The sequence below is a fragment of the Pleurodeles waltl genome, chromosome 9 (genome assembly GCF_031143425.1).
Source record: "Pleurodeles waltl isolate 20211129_DDA chromosome 9, aPleWal1.hap1.20221129, whole genome shotgun sequence".
Taxonomy (NCBI): domain Eukaryota; kingdom Metazoa; phylum Chordata; class Amphibia; order Caudata; family Salamandridae; genus Pleurodeles; species Pleurodeles waltl.
In genome coordinates, this window is record NC_090448.1 from 40,070,219 (window position 1) to 40,089,813 (window position 19,595).

Consider the following 19,595-nt stretch of genomic DNA (forward strand, 5'->3'; position numbering starts at 1 on the left):
AATTTGATTTCCTTCAAGTCTTTCCCCCTTCAGTTCCCATTTGCCCTGTGAAGCTGCCCAGAAACAAGCCGCACAGCCGGTGCCGGTCTGCTGTAGGGAAAGTATCAGCAGTCTTAGAGCGCAACCTACAGCCTACGGCCCGGAAAATATTTGGTTTTCGATGTATCTGGAGCTGAAAATCTCCATAGAGCATCTCCACACCTGATCACTTAGTAGTTACACAGACATCTTTTAGCGTATTCACTAAGGAGTAATGGCACACCACAATATACAGTTGTCTATAACATAACGTCCACGAAGCACATTTTGGGTTGCCTCACAGAGTGGTACTGGCCTACAGGGCAGTGTCAGATGGGCTAGTCTGATGGACCTGTTTCCTGGCAGATTGTGGTCCTGTTTTATGGCCAGCTGGGTCGCTTTGTACTGTTACTTTTTCCACATATATGACCACAAGCATTGCCTGCAGCTAACACTGAAGCATACAATCTCCGATACCTTGCAAAATACCCATCCACGCGCTGATACAAGTTCAGAACTGGTCCGATTTGTAAACGTGAGCCACTTCTTTAGTAATATGGCTCGCTAATGGAGGCCACTTCTATTTCGGGGCCGGGTCTATTTTTTTTCCCAGTCTGACCCTGATGCTGCAGCCTCTAGGAGATATTTACATGGAAAAAGATTTCAGATTCCAAGACATCAGGTGTAACCTCCCCCCAAAAACACCTGACATGATTACTCACGGGATCAGCTTCCCCTTTGTGATAAAATACAAATCACCTCTTGTGCTCATACCTGATCAATGCTTAGAACCACAATTGCATTCACAAAACTGAGATGCATCCTAGCGGTATGCAGCTAGGAGGCGCGCCCTTTCAGGCTCCCTCCTAATTACAATTTGGACTGAGCCTCTTTTGCATGTGGTAAAAGCTCCTCCAATTCGTAAAAAATATTTTTTACCTCACAGAAGGCATTTTGGGGTTGCAGACCCTGTGTTTACGCTAACCACAGGCTTTGTGCATGTGGTCGTGATTTACCCAAGTCCACCTGAGAGATGCGCGTTGTTAAGGCCATAGATGCTGGTGTAGCAGCGATACCATGGCAACAGGGCCCAGGTGTGCGATTGGCCCACTGCTCCAGTTATATTACAGTGGTATATTTTTGATGCTTTTACTGGGGCCCATTGAACCCTAACTATGCTACCGCACAGCATCCTTCAAAAGGTTTCACATCTCAGACCCAACCCAGTGTGGAGACCAATCATACGCTAGCTCACAGCATGATCACTTCACTGGACAACAAACATGAACCAAAGATACAAGCTGGACCACACTAGTTCCATGTAAAATCCGTGATAATCTGGGATACGACTATAGGTTGTGAACTTTCAAAGCAATGCCACTAGTGGGGGCAGGAACACTGACATCTGTCAACATAATTTACACCCATAAATGTATATTTAATGTTGAAAACAGCTCCACTTACAGCTGTTGTGCCCAAAGAAGGATACCTAGGAGGCGTAAATGCATTTCCTAATTGTAGTACACAACTGCGTAAATTACATATTAGTAAACACCACACAGGGGGTGGGGAGTGGGCCGTCAAGGCATGGTTTGTGTTACAAGTTTGTGAATGCCTACAAACTTGTGAGTTTGTGGACATTCACAAACCTCCTGTTCAAAAAATTTCCAAATTGGGAATGATCAGAGATTTTTTTCATGCAAAGGGCTGAAGTAAATCCGCTTCCAGGGTGGGAAGGGCGATGGATCATCCCCAAACCTCGTGTGGAGATAAGACGGAGCATTTTTGCAAGGGGAAAATATTTCTTCCTGGGAAAATAAAAAGAACAAACTGGCAGTTGCAGAGCAAATGTCACAGCCAGTAGCATGCCTGTGATTCTTTACACGTGAACTACTGGCACTGTTAGTACATTGGAAAAGTAATAAATCTGGATTCAGTCATAAAGCACAATGACAAGTGCAGATTTGATACTGTTTTTGGAAATCAGGCCAACACCTCCAGATTTTGTTCAGAGTTGTATGACTCAACCACACATGCCTGAACCATGCAAGCCTTAACAACGCAGTCTGAACAACGACCACGTCTTTACCACGCATGCCTTTACAATGAATTGTGTTATAAAAACATGTTTGCTAAGGGAGAATGTGTTGCAAATTCCCCCCTGTTCTGTGCCCTAAACCCCAATACCCAAGCCCTGCAATGCACCCCACCCCAGCCCTGCTTAAAACTACCCGACCCCAGATCCCCTGCCCTGAGCCTTAAAACTGTCCCCACCCCTGAAAACTGCCCCTTCTCCCCTGCCCTGAGCCCTAAAATCCTGTCCCAGCCCTTACAACTACCAGACCACCCTTCCCGACCCCTAAAACCGTCCTCCCTGCCCACAAAACTAACCCGATCTCCCCTCCCCCACCCTGAGCCCTAAAACTGCTCCCACCCCTAAAAACTACCCGCCCAACCCAGGCCCAGCCCCTAAAACCTGCTCCCTGCCCAAAAAACTAACCCAACCTCCCTCCCGTCAAAAAAACTAACCCAACCTCCCCAGCTTAGTACTAAAACCGCCCCACCCCTAAAAACTGCCCTCCAAACTCAGCCCCAGCCCCTAAAAGCCTGCTCCCTGCCCAAAAAACGAACCCGGCCTCCCCCATCAAAAAAACAAACCCGACCTCCCACCCTTAGCCGTAAACCGCCCCCACCCCTAAAAACTACCCCCCACAAACCCAGCCTCAACCTGTAAAATCCTGCTCCCTGCCCAAAAAACTAACCCAATCTCCCCATTAAAAAAACTAACACGACCTCCCCTCCTGCCCTTAGCCTTAAAATTGCTCCAACCATAAAAACTACCACCCCAAACTCAGCCCCTGACCCTAAAAACTTGCTCCCTGCCCAACAAACTAACTCAGCCTCCCGCGTCAAAAAAACTAACGCAACTTCCCCCCTGCCCTGAGCCCTAAAACTGCCCCCCCCCAAAAAGCTACCTCCTCCCCAAACCAGGCCACAGCCCCACTTACCTCTCCCACTGCTTCCTCTTCCTGACCCCTGACAGCTAGACCGCCCTCTCTGTCTTAACCATGCACATGCGTGGTTAAGACACTTGCATGGTTAAAGCAGACACCACGCCAATGCACGGTTCAGGCAAGCATGGTTTAGCTTGCGGGGAAACGGCACGCATGGCTAAGTCCACCTTGTTAAGGTCCTTTCCCGCGCAGAACACATCTTTGGGAGTCAAGCAGGGTCTTAGTGGAGAAGTAGGGAGGTTGGGTTCAGTGGGAAGTGGATGTAGGGCAGGGGCTTAACTAGAAACAGGAAATGTATCCAAAGAGTCGGACCTGAATAGAAAGAGATTGAAGGCACTGAATGCTGCACTCAAGGGAGGGAATCCACCCCTCCTGGCACGTGCTTGTCTGCAGGATTGGCAAAGGGAACTAGTGGTTGGGGAGGAAGCCTCGTCTGTATCTAAGAGATGTCTTTATTACATCATTTTAAAGTGATTGAAGATAGAGAGTCACTCTCTATCTTCAATCACTTTAAAATGATGTAATAAAGACATCTCTTAGATACAGACTAGCGTCAAGAGGTTTGCATTAAGCCACTTTGCAAAGGTAGGGAGTACATTTTCAAAGTGGCTTAATGCAAACCTCTCGGCGCTTGCAAATTTAGGGAGTGGATCTGGGGCTCAAGGTGGTTGCCAGGTTCATATGGAATCTCTCCACTGTAGTCCTTGCTTCTGGGGTGCAACTGACTCTGTTCCAGCCATAATGCCACAGTTTGCTAATGAATATATCATATTTCTTTTTTGCTGACACCAAAGGAGATGCTCAGACGGAGGAGAAGACATTGGGTGCAACTGCTGTTTCCGACACACTCAGCGACCTGCTCCCCAACACTGAGTATGTCATCACTCTGTACCCTCAGTTCTTGCGGCAGACTGGGGCATCCTCTTCCATCACAGGACGGACACGTAAGTACTGCAGCCTCTCAAGGCGTGTTCCTCAGACACATCGTCAATGCCTCGAATAACATGCGGATCCAATTTAAAGAGACACCCCCTTTCCAATACTGGGCTTTCATGGACCAAACCCATCCATTCTGTAAGTTGTACTTATTAGAACCTTGCGGACTACAATGACCAGAATGCTGTGTTTGTAAAAAGAAGGCCCTGATCCGGGGACACAGATCCCTAGTGACGTGGCATCATTTGATTACCAAAGCAATGTCCAGATCATGTCTGGGTATCTTTCAACAAGTGGGAGCTACCAATTAACAAAAGCATAGAGGATTGCAAGACATATGACAATATGCCATTTCCTTAGGGGTTTTGGCTCCATTTTGTGGGCATGCAACTTTTACCTGAATTCAACAAAAGTAAAAGAATATAAAAAGTGCTAATTGAAAGGTACAATATGTGTAGATAAGTACTTAAATGGGGTCCAGTTGGCAGAGAAGTGGGGAGGTTGGAAAAGACAGAGATCTCAAAGGACTTCAGCGTAAGAAGAGGAACTCCTATCAGAGGAGCAAGGGCTGTAATCTAGAGACTGCAGAAGGAGGCTAGTAGGGGGTGGAGTCAGAAAATAAACTTCAGGAGGTAAGACTGCAACATGATTGGTTGGAGTCATTGATCGACGTCCCGAAAGGTGTTGGTTGCTATCAATGCTCTACTTCTTGTAGAGTTGGAGGATCCGGAGAGGGGCCAGTCTAGTGCTCGCGGCTCTTCTTCAGTTCACGATAGAGATCTGGATAATATGAAAGACACATTTCCTTTTCAGGTCCTCTCACACGTATGATATGAAACATCCGGTGAGCAGAACAGGATGTCAACTAAATGGTTACTAATGTAGGCATCCAACGTGTCCTGAAACTCAATATTTTAAAATACTGTAAATACATTGGAGAGATGACCAACAAGTCTGGATGAAAAGAAGGTCCTTCATCAAATTCAAATTTAACTGGGACAGAGTTAATACCACCTATGTAATCCAGCTTTGAATATATGCTTGAGTCTCTCGTTCCTGGTCCAACAGAATGTAATTAAAAAGGCCAAAGATCAGTGCTTAATTTGTGCTTGTTGTTTCCGGTGCTGAGCACCGGCACTTATTTTTGAAGGCCGGCGCTTAGTCTTCTAACTCAAGCATTTGCTGCGAGCAAAAGGCACATATGGGAAAGGTGGGTGAAGGGAAAAACGGAAAAGCGTCAAAAAGGGAGAAAGTAGAAAGATGCAAGAGTGAGCTGAAGGGGCAGGGAGTGGCTTTATATGGATTGAAGAGTCCCGAGATGGCTTCAGGATTACGCTGCCTCAGTATTTCGTGTTCGCACATTTAATTGCAGCAGCCGCGCGTTTAAGAGGAGGGCTTTGGGCACCGGCACCTTTGTATTTACAAATTAAGCACTGCCAAAGATGCTTAAATGTAATGCTGCAGATGAGATGGCTGCAGTGAATGCATCATGTCTGCTACTCACTGTTTACCGTTGTCATGAAAGACACTGAGGCTCAATGTAAAATGTTGGAAGCCAGAGAAGAAAACCTTCTTCAAATTAGAAAGATCTAGGTTTTTAATTTTCTTCTATAAACATGTAAAATTTTCAACTGCTGGGATGCGCTCTAGGGATAATGCCTATAAGAATATTTTCCTATTTTGATCATGGCAGGTTCCGCCCATCGAAAAATGCAGTGTGTGGGAGTTTTCATCTCTTATAAAGCAAAATACATTATTTACGAGTTTGAATGTTAATGAAGCTCAAATGAAAAGCTTAATATTTGTTGGATAAACTGACAATGGGTCGCAATTTTTCAAACAAGATTTGAAGTCCAACAAAACATCTCATTCCTTCTAGTCACTTACAAGCCTTTGGCACATGATAATGAAATTAATTCTAAGTGTAGCATATCACTCATGTCAAAAGGTTTTTAAAAGTTCATAGGTCATTGTCCTTCTTAGTTTAATTGGTTGCAACTCTTGAAGCCAGACCTAATCTGCGCTCTGAACAAACTGATGTTTACTTGCTCTTTCCAAAGGTGAGCTTTTCAAATTGTGAGCCAAATATCCGTGTTAGCCCTGGGATAAAAGCACCTGCAATGTTTAAAAGAAAGTAAGAACAGCTTTGGTATTGTGTTCTGCACTGACCATCAACTGATATATCTCCATAGTTCAGAGATCTGCAGACTTTGGGGTGGGCCCTTTTGGGGGTGTGGCTGAACGGATTTCAAGGGAGGAGGCAGGCGCTTGCCAAGAGGTGCATTTAATATGGCCCTAGGGGACCAATACAAACCGAGAGCTGTGTTTTTTGTTTTTTTTAAACATTTCTTTATTTAGATTTTTTTCAAATAGTAACAGCGGAGGAGTACACAGTGTATCAATGACACAGAGGAGCCATGAGTCACAGTACATCCATACAATAAGCATATAGTGCGTCCCCCTAAGCGGGAGGACAGATCTCATCCCCACTGACTGCCTCATGCTCAGGGTCAGCGCTGCACCTCAGTGTGAACAGTAACACAGTTCTATTATCTCTCAAGAAGTGACCCCGAACCTTAACACTGAAGAACACTCGTCAACCACCCCCCAGATAACCAAGCAGCATTTCTTTTTTTGTTTTGTTGGTTTGTTTGATTAATCACTGGTGTCTGAGTATGGTCAGTTACCCACACTCATCCCCCCAGGAAGTACTGACAGGGCCTCATCCCCTCGAAACATGATCACTCCTTTCCTCATCATCTGGGATGGCACCTTGTACAGTGGTCAAGGCTCATCCTAGCAGGGTTGCAGCTCTGCCCCCCCTGCATCACCCCCATCTCCCACTCTCAGGGGTATAGCAGACTGCATTATGGCCTGGCTATCCCCCAAGTCAGAGTCTCCGGTACCAGGCTGAGATTCAACATCCAGTAGGTGGTACCCCCCAACCGCTCCACCATGTCGCCCCACATCTCCAAGCCCCGCTCTGCGTGCTCATCCGTGTGGACCAACCTCAAGCGCATTTCCTCCGCCACCCCCCATTCCTGCAAGTCGCCCAGCCATTTATTTACCCTTGACGGGCGAGGCTGGGCCCAGTGTATAGCAAGGCGGCTTTTCACTAGTACCAGCCCCAAGAGTCCAAATCTATGTTGCATTTTGGTCCCACGTCCAGGGGTGCGGGAGCACCCCCAATGGACAGTGCCTAACTGAGCTGGCCAACTGTAGCACCCCGTAGCACCCTCAGCACCCCTTCCTAGCACCCCAGTAACCGGCTGCGCTCCCACGTCACGTGTATAAATGCCGCCTGGACCACCCCGCATCTGTTAGCGGTCTCCGACCTTGCGGTGGCTGATTCAGTCTATTGGCTTTGGCGTAAGATAGGTGTGATCTAGTCAATGAACCTGTGCGAGCTTAAAATGTGCATATTGGCCAATTCTTTGGCCTGTGGACAAGCCCTCTTCCACAGAGTGCCTGTGAGTGGCTTGGACAGTGCTGTGCTTTTAATGACAAGCAACAGTGAGCCACTCCCTAATGGGCCATCAGTAATATGTGTGTACCTCCCGTCTTGTAGATGTCAACATTCTGAGACAGGGTGGTTAAGAATCCCATATCCTTCAAAGTTGCTCACACTGTGGATATTTTTACACTTTTAGGGAGACCGCTCTGCCAATAACATACTGGGAAACATGCATTTGCAATTATAAAATATTTAACTAAACACAAATGCAATGTTTGAATTGTTAACTATTTGAAGAGTTGCTGATTTTGGTGTGAGAAATATGTGTGCCATTCTAGAGTGGCCCTTATCATTTTTATTTAGCTAAGATTGGGTGGGAGGCTGAGCATTAAAACGTTTGAAGACCACCACCATGGTTGCACCTGCTCAGAATCTCTATCATGATTTCTTCTTGTCCCTTAAAATAAGAATTTTTCTAATCCAACGTTTTCCCAAAATCTTTCCCTACACTGCAGGCTTTTTATCCCTCCTTTCTGTTCTCCATCTTCACAAGCCATGGGGCCAGCATTGCACTGTGGTGCACAGCTTCTGTGGGCGAAGATCTAACTCCCACACCATCCTCATGATTTTAAAGGGTTGGCATGAAAGCCCTGTTGTGGTTTCGCCACTGAATGCTTTGGCACCTTTGCCAGAGAAAAACACTTCCCTTTGTTCACTTTTTAAGATTCTGCAAAGCCCCAGGCGTGGGACTTGAATGGAAGGTTGTAGAACATCTTCTGCATCCATTTCATACAAGGGCTTTCTGTCTTTGTTTACTCTATCACACAGGGATCATTAAGGCAGCTGTAGAGCCATTTTAAAGCGTTTTCCTATATTTACTGTTTCAAATACATAGTGAGAAGTGGAAAAAATACCGACTTTAGGTGGTTTTCCTAATAGTTATACCGAGAGCTGATGGCGCCCAGAGCGACACATTTTCTTGTGCCCCATATCTCTACATAACCCCTCTCATATATATTTAATTTGTTTTAAAGCGCTGGTAAAGTCTGGTTTTACTTATCCACTGAGTTATCCACATAAAATACAGATCTGTTCTTTTCAGCAGGCACACTAACCCTCTGAGCTACCTTATGGCGAGTCAAAACTGGCCCTAGACAAAACTCTCTGTTTTCTCTAGAAGGAACATTAATCACAAGAGTTATGTTGACATTTTTATTGTTGCCTGAAAGCTGGACACACACAGAACTCTGCAGCAGGTGTTTTTAAATGGTAAGTTCTGCTAAACACAGCGGCCCCCCAGAGGTCAATGCACCCTCTCCAGGTCAGCGCCCAGTGCGACCGCACCATTCGCACTGCCCTAAAGCCTGCCCTGGTTATACCGGGCGGACATTAAAATACCGGTCATGCAGGTGAAAAAACAGTCAGGTGTCCAACCCTAGATAGAGGCAGCTCCAGCTGTCTCCTCGAGGCAAGTTTGTATGCAATGCTACATGGAGGCAATCCTTGTTGTAGATTGGAGGGTGTTGGCGTCCATCTCGGTTGCCTGGTTCTTATTTGTGGCTTCCCTCCCTTTCTGTGCTTAACCCACCCACAGGAGTGCTTTGGTTTCGCTGTCGGGTCAGTATGTTTGTCAAACCGTTCAGCTATGAAACAGCCTTGCATCCAAGCAGAGCCATTTTAAATACTAGTTTGCTGCATTTCACTGCCACCTATTGGTCTCTAGAAAAAACTGCAGCAAAATCCAGCTTTGTTCAATGAATGTAATTGATTGTCCTAGTAAGTACCAAGGGCCAGATGTAGGAAACAGTTTGTGACACGCAAACGGCAAAAATTGCCGTTTGCGAGTCGCAAACCGGAGTTTCCTATGCAGAAATGCATTTTGCGAGTCGGTACCGACTCGCAAAATGCATTTCCGACTCGCAAATAGGAAGGGGTGTTCCCTTCCTATTTGCGAGTCTGAGTGGTATGCAATACCGTTTGCGACCGCGTACGCGGTCGCAAATCGTATCGCAGTTACCATCCGCTTGAAGTGGATGGTAACCCACTCGCAAATTGGAAGGGGTCCCCATGGGACCCCTTCCACTTTGTGAATGGACCCAAAAATATTTTTTCAGGGCAGGGAGTGGTCCCAGGGACCACTCCCTGCCCTGAAAAAATACAGAAACTAAAGGTTTCGTTTTTTTTTTTAAGTGCAGCTCGTTTTCCTTTAAGGAAAACGGGCTACACTTAAAAAAAAAAAACTGCTTTATTGAAAGCAGTCACGAACATGGAGGTCTGCTGACGACAGCAGGCCTCCATGTTTGCGAGTGCCTATACTCGCAATGGGGCCGCAAATTGCGACCCACCTCATGAATATTCATGAGGTGGGTCATTGCGACCCCATAGCGAGTCGCAGTCGGTGTCTGAGACACCGTACTGCATTGCAAATTGCGACTTGCAATTTGCGAGTCGGATGGACTCGCAAATTGCAAGTCGCAATTTGCAATATTGCTACATCTGGCCCTAAGTGTGAAGAAATAATGCTGACCTGTGTTTTCATCATGTCGTGCACCTCTGGTTTAACTGCAAAGTTTGAGATATCAGGTCCTGATTTAAGAGGGCCTAGCTCCACTTTAGCGCCGCCTTAGCGTTATTTTTTTTATTCCAAGGTGGCATTAAGATGGCCTTTTCCCCACGCCATATTTACAAAGTGTCGAATGTATGCATTGTGCCACTTTATAACCCTTTACACTACATTAGGCCTGCGCTTGTCATAATGTATGCAGAGGGGGCATTCCCCTGTTATGGGGGACTGCAAAAATAGCCCAGTGGAATCTAAGAGATTCCACTGCGTCATTTTTTTGGGCACTTTTAACGCCTGCTCAAAGCAGGTGTTAAAAGGGGGCACACCATTGGTTACAATGGGCCCCTCTGTACTGCTCAGGGTTTGTGCCCAAAAAATGTTGATGCTAACCTTGAACAGTACATCAATAGCGCCGAAATTGTGACGCTATTGCCCCCTACCCTGCGCCATGGTGCGTCGTACTTTAAATATGGCACACACATGGTGGCGGTGGGGGGGGCACAAGTGACCGCAAGAAAAGTGGCGCTACATGTAATGTAGTGCCACTTTTCATAAATCTGGCCTTCAGTGCCTTTGTTGTTATTGGAGAATGTAACACACGACACGTCGTCGTTTTACCCTTACATAATCCTTGCAAATACATTACTTTGCATGGCCCCGTTCTGTGATTTAGTCTAATTTCTTCATTATGGTCTGCTTATGATGCTACTTATCAAAGGTAAGTGAAAGTAGCATCATTTTTCTATTGTAATAATTTATTACAGTTTAGTTGTCAGAGTGAGCAGGCAGTCTGAAAGGCAGAATTACAACTGCAGTTACCATTTAAATAATTAAGGCCTATTACAAACAGCTCATTATTTGGTGAAAGGATATTGGGGTCCAGATGGCATGCCCACACAAAGTAACTGACATTACAAGTTATTTTATACGAATTAACAATACCATGGAGACCTGGGAATACCAGGGCCCTTTCCACATGAATTCACCCTTTCTAGGCTGAAAAACGTGACCTTCTTGCCTCACGATTTTTCAGGTGGTGAATGGCTCAGAGGGTGGTGCAGGTCAGATGGAGGGGGAGGTTAGGAGGCCAACTGCGGCATGCCAGGCAGTGGCCTGATCAGCAGCATATAGGGCCTGATTACGATCTTGGTGGATGGAATATTCTGTCACAAACGTGACATATATTCCACCGCCATATTCCGATCGCCATAGGATATAATGGAATCTTAATACAGCAGACGGAATATCCATCATGTTTGTGACGGAGTAGCCCATCCCCCAAGATCGCAATCAGGCCCATAGTCTCATATGCCCATGGCGATAGAAGAGGTGGGCAGGGCCAGCCTGTGCAACTAGTCTCAGGCCCTGCTGCTGTCCAACTACAGTTGTACCAGGTGTGGATCAGTTAAAAAAGAGTTGAGTGTTTCCTAACCTGGTAACACTGGAGCACTCGTGTGTGCCCAGAGCTCATTTGTGCACTGAGGGAATGCTCTGTGCAACTCATCATGAATGCCTACAAAAGAAAAAAAATGCTGTTCATATCCCTCTCTTCTGATCTTTCATCCTGAAAATGCAGTCCTTTAAAACTCATAAAAAGGAATTTATAATAGCAAATGTATTGCTCTTCTGGAATTAACTAAAGGAGTTCCGGAATCTATCTGGAAGTTACAGCTCACTCTACAGTCCATGATCAGCTTGGATATAATGTACATACGGTAGTAATATAGAAAACGTATAGACGTTACAGAGAGATCTTTCACAAGTATATTCCTGTTGTGTGTGGGATTAATATTTTCTTGTAGAGCTGAATCTTCGGCTGCTTTCTGAACTGCAAGTTGTTTGGAGCAGTTCTGATGTTGGCAGAGGTGCTGTTCTATATTTTATGATGTAAAAAAAGAAGACCGGTCTTTATTTTTTTCGGTCTGGCCTAAAGACAGCTTTAGCTAGCCAGCCTCATAGATTCCAAATAAATCATTCAAAGATACATACATATGTAGGGGCTCCCAATTAACACTCTTTCACCATTGGTCTGTTGATATGTCATTCAAATTATTCGCCCTCCCACACCGGTATAAGGTATGGATCAACAGACCAGCCCCCTTCAGGCATTTTATGCTTTCACTTTGAGTGACTCTGTCTTGTCCTCATACATATACGCATGCACCTAAAAATGTTCCATAACAGCAGAACATTTTAGACACTTGCACTTCTCAATGACTGTCCCTACTCTGTGTGTAGTAGAGTTTCATCAACTATTTCCATAACTCTCAAGACATTTATTGTAAATAACAATGTTGATTCCTCACTATAGACCTGCTTTTGTATATGTATTTATTGTACAGAACTGCAGCTTTTCAAAACAAGCAGGTCAGTACATAGATACAATTACAAAAAGATCCAACACCAGGGGGCACCACGTATTCAGGTGAAATACCCCTCCTTATCTTAAGCGGTCATCGTGAGCATGCACACAACAAAACTCACTCTAGGAAATGCATTTGTACTTTCCAGTGAATAAAAGTTCTTATAGGAAGTAATCACTTACTTTAATAAAAAACAAGAAATGTATTGAAATCTGTAATGTTGACTCATTATTACGAAACAGCTTTGGCAAATAATCCTATGGAAAACAAATACAAATTATTTAAATAGCAAAAGTGTGCATGCAAATTTATATATTATAGCCACACTCCCTCAGCATGGTGCAGGTTATTGGAATCATTTTCATCTGGCTTGAGTTGGAACTATGTTAACAAGAAGTGGAACTGAAGCCTCATGAACACATTTTAATGCTTTTAAATTTGGCTTGTGAGGGACACCTAGTAACGACTAGTGGAACTGCAGCTTCATGTAAGAATTTTAAAGCTTTTGCATCTGATTGGGTATCGACACCTAGTAACGACTAGTGGAACTGCAGCTTCATGTAAGGATTTAAGGCCCAAATTTAAGAAGGGCCTAGTGCCTACTATCGCCACATTAGCGTAATTTTTTTACGCTAATGTGACGATAGTGTGGCAAAAATGTAGCAACATATATACAAAGTGGCGCAATGCTTGCATTGCGCCACTTTGTAAACCCTTCCGCCACATTATGCCTGTGATAGGCATAATGTATGCAAGGGTGGGCGTCCCCCCGTTAGGGGGCCCACAAAAATTGCACAGTGGAATCTATGAGATTCCAATGCGCCATTTTTTGTGGCATTTTTAAAGCCTGCACAGAGCAGGTGTTAAAAGGAGGCCCACCATCATTTATAATGGGCCTCTTATGTACTTTGCAGGATTAGCGCTAACATTTTTGGCGCTAATCCTACAAAGTACAACAATAGCATAAAAAATGATGACACTATTGTCCCTAACGTGCGCCATGGTGCGCCGTATGTTAAATACACTGCACGCATAGTGGCGTTAGGGGGGCGCAATGGGTCGCAAGACAAGTGGTGCTTCATAACATGAAGCACCACTTTTCATAAATCTGGACCTAAACGTTTTCGCATTTGATTGGAGAGGGATATCTAGTAATGACTAGTGGATTTGTGGTATCATGTAAGGATTGAAATGTTTCCTCAGTTGACCTGAGGGTGATACCTAGTGATGACTTAGTAGTAGTAGTAGGGAAACGGCCTTAACAACGCAGCTCGAGTTACTTTGTGCCTTTACAACGCGGCCTGAACCACAAATGCGTCTTTACAACGTATTCCTTTACCACTCAAGTCATTACAACGACTTGCCTTAGGGAAATTGTTGTTGGACTGATGTTGGACTTTAAGTCCAACACTTTCCCTTCTGTGGCGCTGACTGGAGTTGGAATAGTAAACTATACTATTCCAAAGTCCAGCCCTTTCCCCAAGGCAAGTCGTTGTAATGACTTGCATGGTAAAAGAATACGTTGCAGAGATGCATTTGTGGTTTCGGCCGCGTTCTTAGGGCAGGCGTGCGAAAGACCTGCGTTGTTCCCACCCACAACCGTAGGAGTAACTTTATCCACTTGAAAAGCTGCTCTGTTATCCACAGTAGACAAAGTGTATGAGACATATCCTGACTGCTTTGAAGTGACATTCCAATATGTACCTCTGATGGGATCAGGTTTCTGGCTGGAAGCCCACTTTTATGTAGTCAATGGCGAGGGAAGGGTCCTGTCACAACATGCCTGGCTGTTGACTACACTGGGAAACTGTCTTTGCAATTATGATCCCACCAGTGATGCATGAAGATGAAAACAAAGTGAGCTGGGCTTGTTTTAGGGTAACTGTAGTTCTGATACTTAACTGAAAGTGGCTGAAAACAGCTCACCTAATTACCTTTTTGTTTTTTTCCCCATTGAGCTTAACAATGATGAGCTCACTGAGGGTCCTCTCTAGTTAGTGAGCTGAGATACCAGCACAATTCTTTCATGTTGAGAAGTCCTCTTTCAGAGAGAGTGAGTACTCTGCTGAAAGCACTGAAAGGCAGTGCCCATCCATTCTGTAACTGAATGATTCAAACTTTGCAGGAGAGCTGGCCGGCCAGCTCTTTCCAACAACTACTGCTCATTTTCAGCAGCATCTTTCTCATTGACCAAGTAAGAATCTTATCACCACTGGAGTTAAGCAGGACTCTTGCCTGACTGCTGCCTTTGTTTCAAACTGGGAACATGTCTCATCTCCATCCTGACTGAGGTGCTAGTGGGCTGCCCTCTGAGGACAGAGCCCTGCCTGCAGTGTAAGGTGATGCTGGATTATGCCCCAGGGAAGGGAGTCTGCTTTCCAGTGGTGTACAGAAGCCCAGCTGCCTGCAAGGCCTTCTGAGGAGCTGAGGTGAAGTGTGCACGCCTCAAACACATGTGGTTGTCCACCTGCTGCTTCTGCACAGTCTAAAACAATACACACAGGCATGGTAGAATGAAAAAGTGCATTAATCAATATTAGTAGATAGTGCCACAACTACCCTAAAAAATGGGTTTTATGGTGTTAGAGGTTAGACAGGTAAACAGGATGGATAAGCGAAAAGCAATGTTTTCAATTCCTTCTGAAACTGCAAGTAGCTGGAATTGCTCCTGATCCTGCTCGGAAGGGTGGTCCAAAGTTTGGCTTCGAGAAAAGAGAAGGACCTTCTGCTAGAGTGGCAGGATGTGTGGAACCTGGGCAAAATTAGCTGATGAAGAACACAGATTGTGCAATGGGCAGTACCCCACAAATTGGTGACTAAGATAATTAGGGCCAGTGATGGAGATGGTGCAGTGGCCAATGCATAGCGCCTTGAAACAGACACATTTCTGAATGGGAAACCAGTGAAGATCTTTTAAGTGGCTATAGAAGGAGATGCACAGCACAAACTAAGTAAGAGCAGGCAGCAAAGTTTTGTTCAGTTTGCAATCTCTGTAGAAGGAGAGTAGGAAGAGCAAAATAGAGAGAGTTTCAGTGCTCAAGAGGTGAAATAAATGCCCGTGCCACTGTCTTGTGAGCAGATAACAGGAAAAAGTGGATGATCCTGCAAAGCATTCTCAGCTGTGTCTATGGACATTCTGACCTAACTATGGCTGCGCAGTGACGTCTGCCATATATTGCTCACTGGCAGTCATCAGTGTTTAGTTGCCTTTAGGACCTATTTTCCACGGGGAAAGCATTTTTGGTTTTGCTAATACACCCGTTTGACGAATCTTCACAACATTTTCAGAACTCACTTCAGCTGCTGTCTGGAAAATTTCAGGGTGATTCTTCAAGCAGGGGTCAAGAAAAAGGAGGTCCCAAAACATGTTTTCCCCATGTAATTTCCCATAGGGAGTTAGACACAATTACAGCCCGAACAGCTGAACGGAATTACACCAAGTTTGGCAGAAAGCTAGATTTTGGTCCAGATAGATCTATTTTTCTGATTTAGTGTAAATCCATTCAGTAGTTCTGGAGTTATTAAAATAAAAAGATTTGTGAGTATCTAGAGATACGGAGTGTCTGCAAATCCAACAGATCTCAAAATGTGATCTGATTGGTTGGCACCACTTCAATCAGGAAGTGGTGGCTGTCATCTTGGGACTCAGACTCAGCCGAGTCCTGAGTAAAAACCTTTTTAAAAAAAACCCAGGCCTGGTGGTGGGGTCCCCCACAGAGGTCCAAAAACATTTTTAAAAAAATTCCAGTGACTCTCCAGTAAGTCGGCGGATCAGTTTCCTGCACTTGTTTTTACAAGCCACTGGTGGGCCAGGTCCTGGGTGGATATTAGTTATTATATAATTGGGGACGGGAGCTCATGCAACCCACGTCCTGGGCTGATTTTGGCCACTGGAACTCTATCCCCTGCGCCTGCCCGATTTTAAAAATGGGAAGAGCAGCCCCATTCCTGGGCAGATTTCAGTCCTGGGTCCCAGCCGTTCTTTCCATCATGAGGGGGGCCACACGGCCCCCCTCCAGGAGCCATTCATGGCCATGGGAGCCCCATCCCCCAGGGATGCCCTGCTGTGCCCCGGAGTGCCCACCCCCAGGACATAGCGGTTTCCCTGCCCACACTGGCCTGGGCAGGGAAACCTGTGTTTGATCTCACTTGACAGGAGCCCTTTCAAAGCTCCTGTCAAGTGAGAGCTGAACACTAAGGGGGTCATTCTGACCCCGGCGATCATGGACCGCCGGGGCCAGGGTTGGCGGGAGCACCGCCAACAAGCTGGCGGTGCCCCGCAGGGCATTCTGACAGTGGCGGTTTTGCCGCGGTCAGAAGTGGAAAACCGGCGGTCTCCCGCCGGTTTTCCGCTGCCCTGTAGAATCCTCCATGGCGGCGCGATGGCGGTATGGGGTGTCGTGGGGCCCCCGGAAGAGGGGCCCACTTTGTATTTCAGTGTCTGCTTTGCAGACACTGAAATACGCGACTGGTGCCACTGCACCCATCGCACCTTCCCACTCCGCCGGCTCAATTCTGAGCCGGCGTCCTAGTGGGAAGGCTGTTTTGCACTGGGCTGGCGGGCGGCCTTTTGGCGGTCGCCCGCCAGCCCAGTGCAAAACCCAAAATACCCTCAGCGGTCTTTCGACCGCGGAGCGGTATTTTGGAGGGGGGAACTCTGGCGGGCGGCCTCCGCCGCCCGCCAGGGTGAGAATCACCCCCTAAGTCCGCTCCCAGTGAGCGGTAGCGTGAAAAGTTCTCCTTTCCGCTGGGAACGGACTTTGCATCTGTTTCCCTGACTGATCTGAAGCAGGCAGGGTAATATTGCTCCCGCCTGCAGGAAGCAGCATTTTTAGCTGCTCCCTGCGGACAGGAGCAATACTGTCTCCTGCTGGAGGCGAGGAGCTGGCTGGGGCCGAGGGGCATTGGGGCTTCTCCCGTGGGCCCCAGCAAGGATGTAGTGGGTGCCCTGTGTGGGCTCCAGGGCATCCACCCCTTATGGGCTGGGCCCTCGGGTTCCCAGTTCCAAAATCGGCACAGGCAGGGGGGCTGCATCGCCCCTTCAGTAATTAACCGTGACCGGTGGGATGGGGTCCCCGGGGCTGAAATCGGTCGAGGAAGGAGGTCATGCAGCACCCCTCCCCCATTATTAATTGGCTAGGCCTCGGGGGATGGGGTCCCAGGGGCCGATATTGAAATAGGGAGGGGGGTGCTGTGTGCCCAGTTCCCCATTTCAAAAGATGGAGGACCCCAGGGGATGAGGTCCCCACAGCCAAAACTGACCTAGGGGCAGCTGTGTGCCCCTCTCCCCTTTATAATACGGCAGGGCCTTGGGAGATGGAGTCCCGAGGCCAGAATTGGTCTGAAGACGGGGCTGTGTGCCCCCTGCCCATTTACAATATGAAAGAGAGATGGGGTTCCCGGGGACAAAATCGGTCCGACCCCTCCACCATAAACCCAGCTGTGAGCCCCAAGGGTTGTAGTCCCCGGGGCCAAAATCGGCCCAGGGCGGGGAGCCATATATCCAACTCCCCTAAAAAAAAAGTTAGACGGTCCCGGGGGATACATGCCCCCCTCCCGGGATAGCTGTATGTGGGGGGTAGGCCGCATGTGGGGGGTTGCAGCCATGCCCTGTGGCCAAAACCATGCCGCGCACAGGTGAAGGCTGTGCATGGCGTGGGGTTGGCTGCATGCAGGGGGTTGGCTTCAGGTCCTGTCTGCACGTGGCAGCGGTTTGATTAACGTATGGGAATTAAATATTACTTTACTTTAAAAACCCTTAGAAATTCACTGAAAAGAACAAAGGTTGCAGGGATGTTACAATTGGGAAATACCATCAAAAACATAGAAATTCACTGAAAAAAACAAAGGTTACAGGTACTTTATATTTAGGAAATAGAATTTAAAACAACATAGAAATTCACTGAAAAAAACAAAGGCACGAGTTATAGTTACTTGAAATAACTCTAACAGGTGAATTTCTATGGTTTTGTACGTTTAAAATGTGAGCCTAACTATAACATCCCTGTAACCTTTGTCTTTTCAGTGAATTTCTGTGGTGTTTTTTCATTCTATTTCCTAACTCTAACGTCCCTGTAATCTTTTTTTTGTTCAGTGAATATATATATATATATATATATATATATACATATACATATATATATATATATATACATACACACATATATATATATACACACATATATATATATACACACACACATATATATATATATATATACATATATATATATATATATATATATATATATATATATATATATGTGATTTATGTGGCTTAATCACCTAATAAATATACACATATATAGATAAATATGTATTTCCCGACTAAGCCACACGGAGGAACAAAGGATTTTTATTTGCTTTCTAACAACCTAATAAGGAACCCTCCACAACACCTGGTGTTGTTGTCTATCTACTAGTGAAGCCCTGTTTCCATAAAAGATTCTGCATCAATAGCAGGAAAGTAAATTTGTCAATTAAAACATTGTAACTGTGGGTGATCAGAATTGTACCATACTTAAAAACAAACCTCTTTGGGGGCATTTATTATCTCCCGGCTCACAATCAAAATGTTTCTGTACATTAGCCTTGACTCCAGCCTGAGCGTACATTAGGATTCTCAGTGTATTCCTATACTTAATTCAACCTCATCTTTATTTTTCCTAATTTTCCTTTTGAACCACTGTGGACCTTGTTTGTAAATTGATTCTCTACCTTTCAAAAGATGGAATGGACGGACCCTGTTGTACTACGGAGTGTATCTCTGTGCAACCACAATTTATTAGCTTAGAAACTCTTTCCATTCCACTATTGACAATACACACCCAACATGCTACTTTAACAACCTTCTGAAACATTCCACTTGACCACTAATTTGTGGATTGTAGAGAGCTGCTGTGATGTGGGTAACCACCCACTCACTCCACACATAGAAACTCCTTCAGCACAAAGTACATTAGTTCAACCCCATTGTCTGTGATCAGTGTCTTTGAATCTCCTTCTATTGCAAACATTTCCTTGAGAAACCTGATTGCAACATTGGTGGTGGCATAACTTATAAACATTACCTTAGGCAACTTGCATCACAAACCATGAATCATACAATTTATTAAATGGCCTGAGATAGCAAAAACATACTTTTGCCACAGTAAGTTAGACCATTAAGCAGGAGGGAATGGGGCAGACACAGCTCTCAAACTCCTATTACTATAACTGCAAATGGAGCATTACCACATCAAGACCAG

The 19,595-nt window shown here is 45.7% G+C and overlaps 1 protein-coding gene across 1 annotated transcript in view; it reads left to right on the top strand.

Moving 5' to 3' along the window:
- The window catches only part of COL7A1 (collagen type VII alpha 1 chain), a 618,941-nt gene that overhangs the window by 187,276 nt on the left and 412,070 nt on the right, over nucleotides 1-19,595 (top strand). Inside the window, exon 10 of the mRNA XM_069207404.1 lies at nucleotides 3,827-3,976. Within this exon, the coding sequence (XP_069063505.1) occupies nucleotides 3,827-3,976 (150 nt within the window). The remainder of the gene's footprint in view (nucleotides 1-3,826; nucleotides 3,977-19,595) is intronic.